This window comes from Marmota marmota, unplaced genomic scaffold, assembly GCF_001458135.2.
Source record: "Marmota marmota marmota unplaced genomic scaffold, marMar, whole genome shotgun sequence".
Lineage (NCBI taxonomy): Eukaryota > Metazoa > Chordata > Mammalia > Rodentia > Sciuridae > Marmota > Marmota marmota.
Genome location: NW_025999949.1, coordinates 37,981,420 through 37,995,561, shown reverse-complemented (window position 1 = coordinate 37,995,561; position 14,142 = coordinate 37,981,420). Strand labels below are relative to the sequence as shown.

General features: G+C 57.5%; 2 protein-coding genes across 8 annotated transcripts in view; both read left to right on the top strand.

The window, feature by feature from the left end:
* Positions 1-2,243: 2,243 nt before the first annotated feature.
* Positions 2,244-13,833, top strand: Tonsl (tonsoku like, DNA repair protein). 5 transcript variants are annotated; one of them, XM_048802345.1, is made up of 26 exons: positions 2,244-2,374; positions 2,459-2,554; positions 2,661-2,803; positions 3,284-3,467; positions 3,698-3,827; positions 4,139-4,310; positions 4,391-4,505; positions 5,002-5,147; positions 5,227-5,379; positions 5,626-5,751; positions 5,884-6,076; positions 7,032-7,114; positions 7,205-7,294; positions 7,652-7,724; positions 7,826-7,989; positions 8,065-8,188; positions 8,310-9,064; positions 9,166-9,242; positions 9,610-9,760; positions 9,848-9,926; positions 10,288-10,589; positions 10,755-10,926; positions 11,552-11,727; positions 12,156-12,229; positions 12,663-12,796; positions 13,602-13,833. In XM_048802345.1, the coding sequence occupies exons 1-26, from the start codon at positions 2,350-2,352 to the stop codon at positions 13,784-13,786; spliced, it is 4,122 nt and encodes a 1,373-aa protein (XP_048658302.1). In that variant the 5' UTR covers positions 2,244-2,349; the 3' UTR covers positions 13,787-13,833. The 5 variants fall into 5 exon arrangements, 3 of the variants coding, with proteins under 3 accessions (XP_048658302.1, XP_048658301.1, XP_048658303.1); XM_048802344.1 differs by having other exon boundaries at positions 5,881-6,076; XR_007347306.1 differs by lacking the exon at positions 12,156-12,229 and having other exon boundaries at positions 5,881-6,076.
* A 139-nt stretch (positions 13,834-13,972) lies between these two features.
* Positions 13,973-14,142, top strand: part of Vps28 (VPS28 subunit of ESCRT-I) — a 4,526-nt gene continuing 4,356 nt past the window's right edge. Inside the window, exon 1 of one of the 3 annotated variants that reach the window (XM_015486635.2) lies at positions 13,973-14,094. The gene's annotated coding sequence lies outside the window, so the exon portion shown is untranslated. The remainder of the gene's footprint in view (positions 14,095-14,142) is intronic. The other 2 variants (XM_048802351.1, XM_048802350.1) reach the window with 2 other exon arrangements.

Here is a 14,142-nt window from a genome sequence, read left to right as displayed (position 1 = left end):
CTTGCAGCACTGTCCCCAGCATGGCCCCTGCCCTATGACTGTCACATGCAGCAGCTGAGCCTAGCAACCTAGGGGAACTGGGCAGTGGAGGAGACTGGCATGTCTCTGGGCCACACTGGGCACTGGCACCACAAACCTTGCACCATTGTCACCATGAACCCTTTATTACTGAAGGCACATCTACTGGCCTGTGTCCTCTTGCTGTCTCAGCCTGGTCCCTTTTCTGTCACCTGTGAGGATGGGGGTGATTAGTCTCTGCAGATGTTGGGAGGCTTGTGGGGGTATAGGCCAAGCCAGGCCTCTGCACCCCTCATCTCACTCCCACTCTCTGTGAGCACCACATCCCTCAGTTTGCCCAAAGTGAGACATTTACAAAAACAATAAAAATAAATTTTTAAACATCAGAGCAAGAAGTGCTTTTATGGCTGTCAGAAATGACTTACATGTCACTTTTGTGGTCTGCATTTTCTTTGGATATTTTCTGTATGTAATTGTAGTTTAAAAAAATATTCCAAACTATGTTTTGTCTGTGTGTCCTTACCAGAAGACAGCCTCCCCGCCGCCCCAGCCTGTGCCCTGCCCCAGACCTCCAGCCCTGTGCAGCACCTCCTGCCTGCTCACCTGGAGAACAGCATGGAGAAGACAGTCATCTCTGAAGGGAATTGGGCCCCTAGGAACTATGCTGTCCTATGAATCCGAGGGCTGGAAGGAAGGCAGTTCATGGTCTTCCCAGCTGCTCTAGGGCATCCCTGTGTCTTCTGAGCCACCCTGTCTTCAGCCAGCCTCTACTTCCACACACCTTGATCCTCACCCCACCCCTCGTCCCTCACTATGCTCCTCACACACCTCACCAGCCTGTCCAAGTAGCTGCCTCAGTTTCAGAGCCACGATTTGGGTGTAGAAGGGACTGACAGTGTGGACCTTATTGTTCCCAACACCCCTGGGTCTAGGTGGGGGCCTGGTCGGGCACTTCACCCTCCTACATCCAATGTCTCTTCTCCCCCTGCTCAGTTCTATAGGCTTACTCTCACCTTACACCCGCAGCTGTGGAGACAGCAAAGCCCAGAACAGCCTAGGCCCAGCCCACAACTAGAGACCAGTGCTGTTTCACCATCCTGTTTCACCATCTGGCAGCCCTTACTGGACCCATCTGCCCTCCACAATGCCCTCTCCGCAGTAGGCCTTGCTGTCCATCCACTGCCAGTGAGTTGAGTTTTACCTCATTGGATCTGTTTTTTTTTTATTTTTTATTTTTATTTTTTTTTAGTTGTTGTTGGACACAATACCTTTATTTTATTTTTATGTGGTGCTGAGGATTGAACCTCTCGGGCTAGGTGAGCACTCTACCGCTGAGCCACAACCCAGTCCTGGATCTGTTTTGATTATGATAAAAAAAATAAACCCATCTATCTCCCACTTCTTCTGGACCTCCTCTGGGGCCTCAGGACACAGCCCAAGCACCAGGTGTCCAATACTCTTCTTACAGTGTAGCCAGGAGTGAGAACCCCAAGACATGGCAGATATTTGGTGTTCAAGGTAATGAGGGACAGGGTGCCCCAAGACATGGGATTCCAGACGTGTTAGGCCTTCCTACAGGTGAGAAATCTGTTAAAATGCTCCAAGCCTAGACCCTAACACCCTTTTATCTCTCAACACAAAGTAGCTTCGCAGTTTTATTAATGTGCCTTCACTGAATCTTCTAGTAATAAAACCTGCATATACATCTAGGAAATAGTACTTCGTTCATTTAGGAAAACACGGTTCCTTCTTTTTTTCCTCCCCCAAACATCCCTGGGATCTTGAGTCCTTTAATATGACTGGCTGTGTCTCCTGAATGCAGGTTGTTCCCTGGGGCATCTGTCCCCTTGATTGACTTCACATGCCCAATTACCCAAAGTGTATTTTTTTACTACAAGTCACTTTTGTTTCTTCTTACGTTAGGGCACTGCGTCCTTTTTTAATCCAAGTGTGAGGTGGTGCGTTTTGATTTCAGGAGGACGTAGCGACGGTGCAATAGAACACCTGGATGAAAGCAGGAGCCGCAGCCCCAAGGTGCTGTGAGCAAGGACGCCCCTCCGCCCGGCCCCGTGCCTGGTGACCAACGCTGGATGCTGATCTGGCCATAAAGCTCAGGGTGCCTGAGGCAGGCAGACTACACCTCCCAGGACGCTCTGCGCCCGCGCGCGCCGCGAGGAGGGGCGGGGCCTAGGAGAGACCCGCGTGGTGGACGTCAGGAGTAGGGCCTTGGGCGGGGCTTGGGCGTTGGACGGAAGGGGCGGGGCCTGGGCGGAACCTCGGCGCAGCGCGCGAACTCCGGATCGCGGCGGCTGCGGCGGCTGCGGCGGGAGCATGAACCTAGACCGTGAACTTCGCCGTGAGTCTCTTGGGGCCCAAGTACGGGAGCGCGGGGCGGGGAGTTGGTCTCCGCTCATCTCCCCGCCCTTCTTCCTCCCGGTAGAGCTGAGCAAGGCCAAGGCCAGGGCCCAGAAGAACGGGCAGCTGCACGAGGAGGCGGCCTTCTGCCATCAGCTGGGGGAGCTGCTGGCCAGCCATGGTGAGCGCACGCGCGGGCAGGCGGCTGGGAACTCTGCTCTTCCCCGCGGCCACCAAAGCGCCAGTAACCCGCCTGGCCCGGTGACCCGCGCCATGCCCTTATGCAGGCCGCTATGCTGAAGCCCTGGAGGAGCACCAGCAGGAGCTGCGGCTCCTGGAGAGCGCCCTGGACACCCTAGGCTGTGCGGTGGCTCACCGCAAGATCGGAGAGCGCTTGGCTGAGATGGAGGACTACTCCGCTGCCCTACAGGTGCGCACCCAGCGCGGCGGCCTGCGCTTATGGGGCTGCTTTCTGAGGAAGGAGGCCCCACTTGGGAGTTTCAGCGTAGAGGGACTGGTAGGCAGCCACACATTCTGGGCCTGCCAGGGACGCAGCCTGGTTCAGGGGTCAGCGCACCGCGGCCTTCCCTGGGACCAGGCAGTAGTGAATTCCTGGCAACAGAAACTGTTAAGGAACTATTACTTCTGCCCAGTTTTTTGGGAAGAGGGAGCGGGACCGACTGTTGCTGGAGGTGGTGGCAACACCCCAGCCAACTTCCAAGTCATCTATGTTATGAGCAGCTATTACCACAGACAGCCTCTGGCGCTAAGTAGATGAGGCATGTGTGGATGGCACTGCAGGGCTTTTGGAGAACAGAGGCTCTCCTGGGTGAGAGTGGCTTCCCCTGGGGTTGGGACTTATGGGTTTGCTTAAGGTGAAATCAGCTCAGCTGCTTTTTCCCTCCACCAGCACCAGCACCGTCACCTGGAGCTGGCAGATTCCCTGTCCAATCACACAGAGCTGCAGAGGGCATGGGCCACCATTGGCCGCACCCACCTGGACATCTATGACCACTGCCAGTCGAGGGATGACTTGCTACAGGCACAGGCTGCCTTTGAGAAGAGCTTGGCTATTATAGATGAGAAGCTGGAGGGTGGGTGCCCTCACCTAACTCCCGTGACACACCACCCAGGTCCCTTTTCCAAAACTCCTGCATGACAGTCTATAGGGCCTTTGCTGCCTGCAATCTAGATTCTGGCAGGCATCTGGTTTTTGTTCCCTTTATGCTTTGCCTGTAGCAAGACCTTTGTTCCCACAGTTGGTGGGGGGGGGCATGTGGGGGAGGAAGCAGCTCAGTATCTTGGGGGGGGGGTCATCTTCCAGGGACCCTGTCCCAGCGAGAGCTGAGTGAGATGAGGACTCGACTCTACCTCAACCTGGGTCTCACTTTTGAGAGCCTGCAGCAGACAGCCCTGTGCAATGACTACTTCAAGAAAAGCATCTTTCTCGCTGAGTGAGGCTCTATCCCCACCCCAGGAGGGAGCAGGGCCCCAAGATCTTCCAGAGAGGGCAGTCTGGTCAGGCTATTGCTCTTCCATGAGCAGAGAAGCCTGTCATCTGTGCGGAGAGTTGGGGAGGAGTAGGTTCAGGTCCCAAGCTCACAGCATGGCAGAGCTGTAATCCCTGTGGCGTCAGTAACCATAACTAGCTCGGTAATCTTTGCACCTCAGGGGTATCTTAAGTACTTTGCTGTCCTCTGTCCACTGTTATAGATCAGGGGAGGGTCCTGGGCACTTTGAGCACTTGTTACCTCGCCCTCTGCAGGCAGAACCACCTCTATGAGGACCTGTTCCGTGCCCGCTATAACCTGGGTGCCATCTACTGTCGGGAAGGGAAGCACTCTCAGGCCATGCGCTGCTTGGAGGGGGCCCGGGAATGTGCACGTGCCATGAAGAAGCGGTTCATGGAGAGCGAGTGCTGTGTGATGGTCTCCCAGGTGCTGCCCTCTAGGCTCAGCCCCCTCTGGATGGGCTTGGTCCCTAGGGAGTCAGCACCTCACTTTCTTTTTCTCCATAGGTCCTCCAAGATCTGGGGGATTTTTTAGCTGCCAAACGTGCCCTGAAGAAGGCCTACAGGCTGGGTTCCCAGAAACCTGTACAGAGGGCAGCTATCTGCCAGAGCCTCAAGTATGGTAAGGCTGGACAGGGCCTGAGGGTGAACCCCAAAAGAGTTGGGAGGGCTCTGCTCCTCCAGCAGAGGAGGCCCAAGTATGTGTCAACTTTATCTGGGCCTCTCCCAGCAAGAGGAATAGGTCCCTGTTGACTCAGACAAACCCTCATTTTCGTCTGAGCCTGTAGCACAACATGTCATAGGGCGTTGAAGGGTGGTTGGGGGACTGGCCAAGCCTTTATTCACAAGGCAGTATCTTCACTGACAAGCTGACAGGTGACATGTGTGTGACTCTGTACTGATCATAGTGATGGTCAGTGCTGATTGACAATGATGAGCCCTTGCTGCAAGCCAGGCACTATTACAGACTGTAAGCTTATTTGTTCTGATTTTGAAGGACCCACAATCTACCACCACATGGTAGATTCTTCTACCCTCTCTTATCTGCTGGCCGGTGGTGGGACTGGGGTCAGTGTCGAATGCTATGCTGCCCCCTTGCATGAGACTCTTTCTGGCAGTGCTAGCAGTGATCAGGCTGCAACAGCAGCTGGAGGAGTCTGAGAGCAGTGACCCTCAGGGTGCCATGGCCATCTGTGAGCAGCTGGGGGACCTGTTCTCTAAGGCAGCTGACTTCCCCAAGGCTATTGAGGCTTATCAGAACCAGGTGTGTGGCCCCTGTGGGGTGGGAGAAAAGAGCCAGCAAGGTACAGAGTGGACCTGGGGCTTACTGTGCCTCTCTCCAGCTGCACTTTGCTGAGCGACTGAATAGACCAGACCTCGAGCTGGCCACCATCCACGTGTCCCTGGCCGCCACACGGGCAGACATGAAGGACTATCGCCAGGCAGTATACCACTATGAAGAAGAACTCAGGCTGCGCAATGGCAATGCTCTGGAGGTGATGTGCCCTGTTCCCTCCTCAGTGTAGGTTTGTCCTCAGGACTCTGCCTTAGGACCACCATTCTCTAGTGCGCATAGATGGGTGCCTCTCTGGACAGGACTTCCTTCTGAGAATCGTTGAGCTCCATTTTTTGGAGATGGGGTAGAACCCAGGCAGATATTCCTGTTGTGTGTAGGCACCTGGGGAAGCCAGCCTATGGATGTCGTGGGCAGCAGCCATCAGCTCATTCTTCCTCCACTCCAGGAGGCCAACACCTGGTTCAACATTGCACTCTCCCGCGAGGAGGCTGGTGATGCATATGAGCTTCTGGCTCCATGCTTCCAGAAGGCTCTTAACTGTGCCCAGCAGGCCCAGCGGCCCCAGTTGCAGGTACCTGAGCCTGCCCCACCTTTACTGGGTCCCCAGCAAGCCCAACTTGCCTGTCCCTCTTATCTCATGCCCCCTTTCTCCCCACCCCACCCCCAGCCTTGAGCAAGAAGATGTCCTCTTTCTCCTCAGAAGCAGGTGTTGCAGCACCTCCACACTGTGCAGCTGAGGCTACAGCCCCAAGAAGCTCCTGGCACCAAAACCAGACTGCAAGAGCTGAGTGCGGCTGAAGAACTGGTGGAAGAGGAGGAGGAGGAGGAGGAGGCGATGGAAGAGGCGGCAGCTAGCGTGGCCCTAGAGGCCAGTGAGCTAGAGCTCTCAGAGAGTGGTGAGGGCAGTGTGGCTGCAGCTGGCCTTGTCCCTGACTCTTGCTCTGGATTAGGTCCTGGATTGGTACTTTGCCTACACAGAGCCTGCTCAGGACTCACCAGCAGTCAGGCAGGCAGCCCTTGCTTTTGTGGAGGTGGACAGAGGGCTGGAAGCCTACAGGGAGGCTCTACAGGGCCAGAGCCTGGGGAGATAGTCCAGTAGAGGCCTGTGTTGCACATCTAGGCAGGGTGAGGTAGGGTGCATCTCAGGGCCTTGCTGCTTCATGCCAGAGCCAAGCACATTCCTGGAACCCTCCAGAGGCTGGTGTGGTCAGCTGTGCAGAGGGTGGGTGTGAAGGACTGACTAGAGCAGATTGGAAAGACTGACTTGAAAACTTCAGGGGCCTCTAGGACCACAAGTGAGTAACCCAGCAGCCATGGGAAGTTGGGCCAGGTCTTAGAGGAAGGTCAGGTTGGACATTGCTGGTGTGTGAGCGGTGTGGGAAGAGGTGACCAAGGACTAAAACATAAGGGAGAACCATTCAACAGGTAGGCAACAGAAGATAGTGTAGAAAGAGCAGTGGCAGCAGGGAAGGAACAGAAGAGAATCTTTGAGTATCACCAGGACCAGGAGTGGGTGGAAAGTGAGAACAGGCAGGGTACACGGCCTAACAAAGATATTTGAGAGGGTGGCAGAAGGTCTGGATGGAGACTGCCCTGTAGAGCAGAGCCTGAGGGCAGGGGTGAGTGGACAGTTCCACTGAGGGAGGGCTGCATCCCCTGTTGACTGAGGAATAATGGGGCCTTGGCAGGTGAGGGGTAGCCTAGGAGCAAGGTTTGGCCCCACAGGTCTGAATTCTGCTCTCCTGCTTATGGCTGCTGCTGCCTCAGAGGTCAGAGGAGCCTGGGCAGGGCAGGGGTATGTTTCTACTGCTGGCTTCTCACAGGCTCAGTCAGTTGGCTCAACTCTTCCAGAGGATGATGCTGACAGCCTGGCCTGGCAGCTGGAGGAGGATGAGGAGTTTCAGGGTTGCCTAGGCCGGCGGAAGGTGAACAGGGTAAGGACCATGTGCCCCAGTCCCTCCTGTCCTGGCAGCCGTACCCATCCCTCACACCTCTGCCCCAAGTCAAGGCTACTCTGCCCACAGTGGAACCGTCGCAATGATATGGGAGAGACCCTGCTGCACCGAGCCTGCATTGAGGGCCATTTGCGCCGTGTGCAGGACCTTGTGAGGCAGGTAAGCTATCACGCCAACAGACTGCTTGACCCTAGCTCCATTAGGGAGGAGCTATGGGCATATTTAGAATGGGCCCTAAGATGCCAAGCAGAATCTGGATTGGCCTGGCCAGGATGGGGACTGTTTTACAGACCAAAACCCTGGTGCCCTCCCTCCTACCTCAGGCCCTTCAGCTAGGCACTGTGCCTGCCCCAGGGCACCAAGTGACATAGGCTAGAGGGTGTGCTGTGGCTGCTCAGCCAGCCTTATTGGGCAGAAGTGGTACCCCCATTGAGGAGACCTCAGGCAGTGGAGGAGAGGGCCAGAGCCAGGCTGCAAAGCACACAGGGCCAGGCTCCTTCCTGTCCTTGGTCACAGGGCCACCCCCTGAATCCTCGGGACTACTGTGGCTGGACACCTCTACATGAAGCCTGCAACTTTGGACACCTGGGTGAGCAGGGGATGGGCAAGTCCTGGTGCACAACACGGGGTTTAGAGAGCGGGGAGGGGCTGAGCAGACATTGGGAGCTGGGCTTATGTCCCTACCTGCAGAGATCGTCCGCTTCCTGCTGGACCACGGGGCTGCAGTGGATGATCCAGGTGGCCAGGGGTGTGAGGGCATTACCCCTCTACATGACGCCCTTACCTGTGGCCACTTTGAGGTGGCTGAGCTGCTTATTGAGCGAGGGGCATCTGTCACCCTCCGAACCAGGAAGGTGAGCTGGAGTCGTGGTGGTGGGTGAGGGTGGGTGGGAGCTGCTCTGTTCCCTGCTCATCTGGGTGCTACACAGGGCCATAGCCCACTGGAGACACTGCAGCAGTGGGTGAAGTTGTACTGCAGGGACCTAGACCTTGAGACGCAACAGAAGGCAGCAGCCATGGAGAGGAGGCTCCAGGCGGCTTCTTCAGGCTCAGGCAAGTGGGGCCTTCTTCACCTGCGGAATTGCCTTGGGCTCTGGGCCCTGACTAACACTCCAGCATAGGGGGCAGAGAGAGAGTCTGGTAACTGTCTCATGATGCATTCTCCCTCCTACAGCCTCCCCAGCCTCCTGGACCATCCCAAGTAACCACCTGTTTGATCCTGAGACCTCTCCTCCCTCAAGCCCCTGCCCAGAACCCCCTTGGCACACTCCTAGGTCCTCAGAGGCCTCTCTAGCCTGCACCAGGGTTTCCCCACAGCAGGCTGCATCAGTTGTGGCAAGGCCTCGAAGGAGCAGGCATAGGTTGGCCAGCAGCAGCAGCTCAGAGGGTGAGGACAGTGCTGGGCCCCAAATGCCATCCCAGAAGAGGCCAAGGTGCTTTGCCCCAGCACAACGAGATGAGGCCAGGACAGCTTGCCCTGCCAGCATCAGGGAGGCGAGTACAGTGAGTGCTGGCCAGGCAGCCTATCAGGCAGCCATCCGAGGTGTGGGCAGTGCCCAGAGCCGCTGCCTCAGGCAGGGCCCTTGGGGCCCAGGTGAAGCCCCTACACCCCAGACAGCACTCATTCCGGAGGAGGAATACCTGGCTGGAGACTGGCTGGAATTGGACACACCCCTGCCCCGCAGCCGCCCATTCCGCCTGCCCCGTCCCCAGGGCAGTGGGGACAGCAACAGGCCCAGTACTGTAGGGCCAGACGATGAGGAACACCCTGCCAGGCCCCGAACCCGGACCAGGCAGAGCCGCCTGACCTGTCTTGAGAGTTGCAGCACACTGGAGAGAGCTGGAGGCAGCAGCTTGGCTGCAGAGCTCTCAGAGAATCCCAACGTGCTCAGGGTCCCTGGGGAAAGCCCTGCAACAGGCCAGCCCTCGGTGGGTGACAAGCTGGTAGCAGAGCTAACCCCCAGCTTGGGCAGGTGGAGATGGAGGCCTCTGTCTTTCCTGACGGCCCTGTCCCCTGTTCCTCCTATCAGGGTCTAGGACAGCCTCCTCCCATCCGGATTCGAGTTCAAGTTCAGGATAACCTTTTCCTTGTCCCTGTCCCACACAGGTATGGTGACATCTGCCCTCTCTGAACCCCAGTCCCCCCTGCCCACCATGCAGCCCCTTGCCTGAACCCTCAGTGGTGGCACCGTACACAGTTCCTTTGTGTACATGTCAGGGTGGGATGTATGATGACTGCCTTGGTGGCCTGTCCCTACTGTTCCCTAGGGTCCCTGAGGGAATGTGGCCTGGGCAGTCCTATAGTCCCTAGGAGTCGTCTGAGGAGCAGGCAGGATGCCAGGCTGCAGGGACAGAAGGCTGCTGTTCAGGGGAGGGGACGGGAAAGCCACCAGGAGAGAGGGCTGCAGGCCTCAGCAGTGTTGGCAGAACCCTAGGCCACCTCCTGGATGCAGCAGCCCACCCTCCCCCAACAGTGAGGCCCACTCTGTGGCTTGGCTGGCTGAGCAGGCCTCCCAGCGCTACTACCAGACCTGTGGGCTACTGCCCAGACTCAGCCTGCGGAAGGAGGGCGCGTTGCTGGCCCCGCAGGACTCCATCCCTGATGTGCTGCAGAGCAACGATGAGGTAAGCCACAGCCATGGGCACAGACCACCCCCAGGAGCTGCCTCTCCAGGCTGCTCACCAATGGAGCTCACCAACGGTGCTCTTCAGGTCTTGGCTGAAGTGACTTCGTGGGACCTGCCCCCACTTATTGACCGCTACCGCAGGGCCTGCCAGAGCCTGGGACAAGGTAAGGGCTCCAAGAGCCTGGCTTTAGGTGAAGCCCTGAGCAGAGGTGTTTGGTATGCAGGCCCCATCTTCCAGTTGCCATTTCCAGTTCTGTGGTGCACCCTTCCCTGCCTAACCCTTGCCCCCACGTGTGGGTGACAGGTGGGGGCAGACAACCCTGAGCTGAGGAACGGAGCTGCCAGGAAGCTTGTTGGGGGATGGAGATGTGAGAGTGGCCCACCTATGCAGATACTCATGGTACTGAATCCCAGGCTTGTAGGAATAGACTCAGCTTTAACTCCTGGGGCTGCCTGGTTTGTCCACAGAACTCCAAAGGCAAGATGTAGGCACTGGCCCTAGTAACCCCATGTCTCCCTCATCAGGGGAACACCAACAGGTGCTGCAGGCCATGGAGCACCAGGGCTCAAGCCCCTCCTTCAGTGCCTGCTCCCTGGCCCTGAGCCAGGCCCAGCTCACACCCCTGCTTCGAGCCCTCAAGCTACACACAACGCTCCGGGAGCTGCACCTGGCAGGGAATCGGCTCGGGGATGGATGTGCCAGTGAGCTGCTGGCTGCTCTGAGCACCATGCCCAGCCTGGTCCTCCTTGATCTTTCGTCTAATCACCTGGGCCAGGAAAGTCTACGCCAACTTGCCGGGGGCCCTCAAGGCCAGGCCACCTTGCAGGTAGAGCCTAGGGTGCAGCAGGCCAGCAACTCTAGTAACAGGTTGCAACAGCTGGGAGAACTGGCCAATGCCCAGCCGGGAACAGGGATCCTGCAAGGAGACTAGACCTGAGGGGACTGGGCCCATGGATGTCAAGGGGCTCAGTGCTCACCATGTTTTCCACAGAACTTGGAGGAGCTGGACTTAAGCATGAACCCTCTAGGAGACAGTTGTGGTCAGGCCCTGGCTTCCCTCCTGCGGGCCTGCCCCTTACTCAGCACTCTGCGCCTGAAGGCTTGTGGCTTTGGTCCCAGCCTCTTCCTGAGCCACCAGGCAGCCCTGGGCAGTGCCTTCCAAGGTGAGCTGACCAGGCAGGTCTAATCCCTGAGCCAGGTGTGGAGGCATTAAGGGTCTTGGGCATAAGGACCAAGATGGGATTTGCTTGGGATTTCAAGCCTGGCTTCTTCAGGAGGAGCTAACTCCTCTGAACGCACAGGTAGACGTGTGAGTGCTGGACCTGTCTGGGCTGTGCTCCCAGACCACAGCACACTACAGGCAGGATCCCAGGCAGGCCATCTCTGCCCTGAACCCCACCACATGCCTATGGCTAGAGCCTTCTGCATGCCTCAGTTCTGCCATGAGCATAACTGGCAGCCCTAGTGCCAAGAGGCTGGGAATAGAGCCACCTAGGGATCCCTGGGGCAGGGGCTATGTTGGGCAACAGTGGTGTGAGTTCCTCCTGATCCCCCCACAGATATGCTGGCCCAGGGCCCATCTCCAGCAGCCAGGGATTGGTGGGTGGGGAAGGCTGGGCTCAAGAGAACTTGGGCAAGAGCCGTTGCCAATAAACCTGTTTCCGCCACAAAATTAATGGAGAAGAGCCTCTCCAAAAGGGGTCATAAGTGTTCTAGGCCCAGAACTCAGGGTGGAGGGTGGGTAGGATGGTGGCCACATGAGGCCTACAAATTCTGGTCCTGGTACAGATGCTGAGCGCTTGAAGACCCTGTCCTTATCCTACAATGCCCTGGGTGCCCTTGCCCTGACCAAGGCCCTGCAAAGCCTGCCCACCTGTACTCTTTTGCACCTAGAACTTGGCTCCGTGGCAACCAGCAAGAGTGACTTGGGCTTCATGGAGCCCATTGTCAGGTACCTGGCCAAGGTATGAGGTGGACAAAAGCCAGAACATGAGGCTTCAGAGACCAAAGGTTCCCATAACTGTGACCTTTGGGAGGTTGGAGGGATTGATTTGGGACAACAGCTGCAGGACACCTGTACAGACACCTGCCTCAGGCTATGAATTCCTGGCCACCAAAAAGGACATCTGGGATTTGGGATGGCCTCTCTACCCCAAACAGTTCCCGAGGAACACACCAAGCCCCTGTGTTTTCTCCCAGGGACTTTTCCAGCTGGGGCTGAGTCCTTGTGGTTTTCACATCACAAGGAGCCAAGCATGACTTACACCAGGAAGGAGAAGAATTTTCTTCTCACTTCCAAGTTCAGGGGCTTCCTGGGTGTGGGGACCTCTGCCAGGAGGGAGGGAGGACCAGTGCCCACTGGGCTTGGCTCCCTCCCTGTGCTTATGTCCAGGAAGACTGTGCTCTGGTCCACCTGACCCTGTCTGCAAATTACCTGAATGACAAAGCTGTGAGAGAACTAAGCAGGTGATGCCCCTGCCCTGTTGCCTGTTGGGGGTCTCAGCCTGAAGACCTGGGACCCTGTTCCTCTGACATTCACCCTGTCTTTAGGGCTGGCTTGGCAAGCATGCTAAAGGTTTTTTTTTTTTTTTTTTTTTTAACCATACTCTTGTGACTCTTGAGAGCTTTCCTTCTTATATGGCCTTTCTTGGCACGCCTCTGTGCATCAGTCCATGTCCCTGGAGACTTGGCTGGCTCTAAGGGGAGCGACAAGAGGTGTGCGAGTTTGGCAGTCTCGACCTCTAGGTAGTGCTGCCAACCTTCCCTATGCTGTGTTGGGCCACAGCCTGCTGGGCCTGGCCTATGGCTCCCAAAGCTAGGGTTTGTAGGGCAACTTTCCCTAGAGATTGAGTAAGGGCTTCTGTGGAAGCTAATCCCTGAACTTCCCACACTGTCTCAGGTGCCTGCCTCTCTGCCGCTCACTCATCTCTCTGGACCTGTCTGCCAACCCTGAAATCAGCTGTGCCAGCCTGCAGGAGCTCCTGTCTGCCCTCCAGCAGAGGCCCCAAGGCCTCCACTTCCTTGGCCTTTCAGGTGAGGGCTGAGTATGGTGGCCACCTCTGCCACGCTTTCACAGGCTGAGGCTCAGGGAACTTCTCCTAAGAAGCCAGTATGATGAAAGACAGTGTGGAGCATGACAAGAAAGGGACAGGGGAGCCTGGGGTCTTCGCCTCTGCCCAATCCAGCCTAACCCTCAAGTGTAGACAATAACAGAAAGGCTCCTCATCCACAGGGATCTCCTCATTCTTGATGGCAGGAAGAGGAAACCCAGGGTCCAGGTTCAGTGCCACAATGGGACCCGCCCACCTTCTGGCAGGGGTTGCTTTGACCCTCTCTGTCCTGGCTGTGACAATGTAGCTTATTCTGCAACACCAGGGCAGCCCCCACCTGTGTTGTCTGAAGGACAACTCCAAAAGAGGGGCATTTGGTGAACTGGCCCACCAGCAGCCTGGCATCCCTAGCTGAGGCCTGGGCAGAAAGGCAGGCTTTGCCCTTCAGGGGACATAGGCTTGTGCACAAGGGAACCCCTGAGTTCTTCCTGGGCTTTTCACTTCCTGCTTCCACACCTGGCTGGATTCCTGGCACCTGCGACATCACGCAGCTTCCCCAGGTTCTGAGGCTACTGGGCTTTCTGGCCAGAGGACCAAGCTCTGAGCCCTCAGGCCCACGACATAGAGCTCTCCTAAAAATTCATTCTATGGGTGGGTGGGCCAAAGTGTAGGCATGCTGTACAGTCGGGGTGGGGGTGGGGGTGGCATCCACCAGTGGGCCCATCTGCCTGACCATGGGCTAGGCACGGCTCCTTCCCGCGATGAAGCAGGACTTTTTTGCCCTCCAGGCTGCACTGTCCAGGGTCCCCTGGGCCCGGGTCTCTGGGACAAAATCACCATGCAGCTGCGGGAGCTCCAACTATGTAGCAGAGGCCTGTGTGCCGAGGACCACGATGCCCTGCGCCAGCGGCTGCAGAGTCCCAGCTCATGCACTCTGACCCGGGGCCCCCAGCTCTTCTTCCGGGACTTCTGACCCTGCCCGTCCCCTGCCCAGAAGCCTCAATAAACGTCTTTGCTGCCTTCTTGGAGTGGCTTCCTGGGAGGAGGGTGGGTGGTGTAAGGCGGGATTCACTTTGCCGCAGCCCATTCCTCTAAGAGGTCCCTGGCGGAAACCGGCCCGGGGGGGCGTGGCCAAGGCTAGCCCCGCGCAGAGCGCAGGCGCGAGCGCCGAGCGCCGAGCTGCCGATCGCGCCCTTTCCAGTGGGCGCGGGCGAGCGCCGAGTGGCCTGCCGGGAGCGCTCCGCCCCGGCGCCATCTCCGGGAGCGGCCGAGAGCGCCCAGGTACTCGCGGCGGGGCGGGGCGGACAGGCCTGGGCGGCGGGCGGCCCC

What these genes read in the sequence shown, in the direction of transcription:
- Tonsl (XM_048802344.1), top strand. Translation starts at nt 2,350, where the DNA reads ATGAACCTAGACCGTGAACTTCGCC. An exon ending in ACTACTCCGCTGCCCTACAG is followed by an intron (nt 2,804 to 3,283) that starts GTGCGCACCCAG and finishes TCCCTCCACCAG; the next exon opens with CACCAGCACCGTCACCTGGA. An exon ending in GCAATGGCAATGCTCTGGAG is followed by an intron (nt 5,380 to 5,625) that starts GTGATGTGCCCT and finishes CCTCCACTCCAG; the next exon opens with GAGGCCAACACCTGGTTCAA.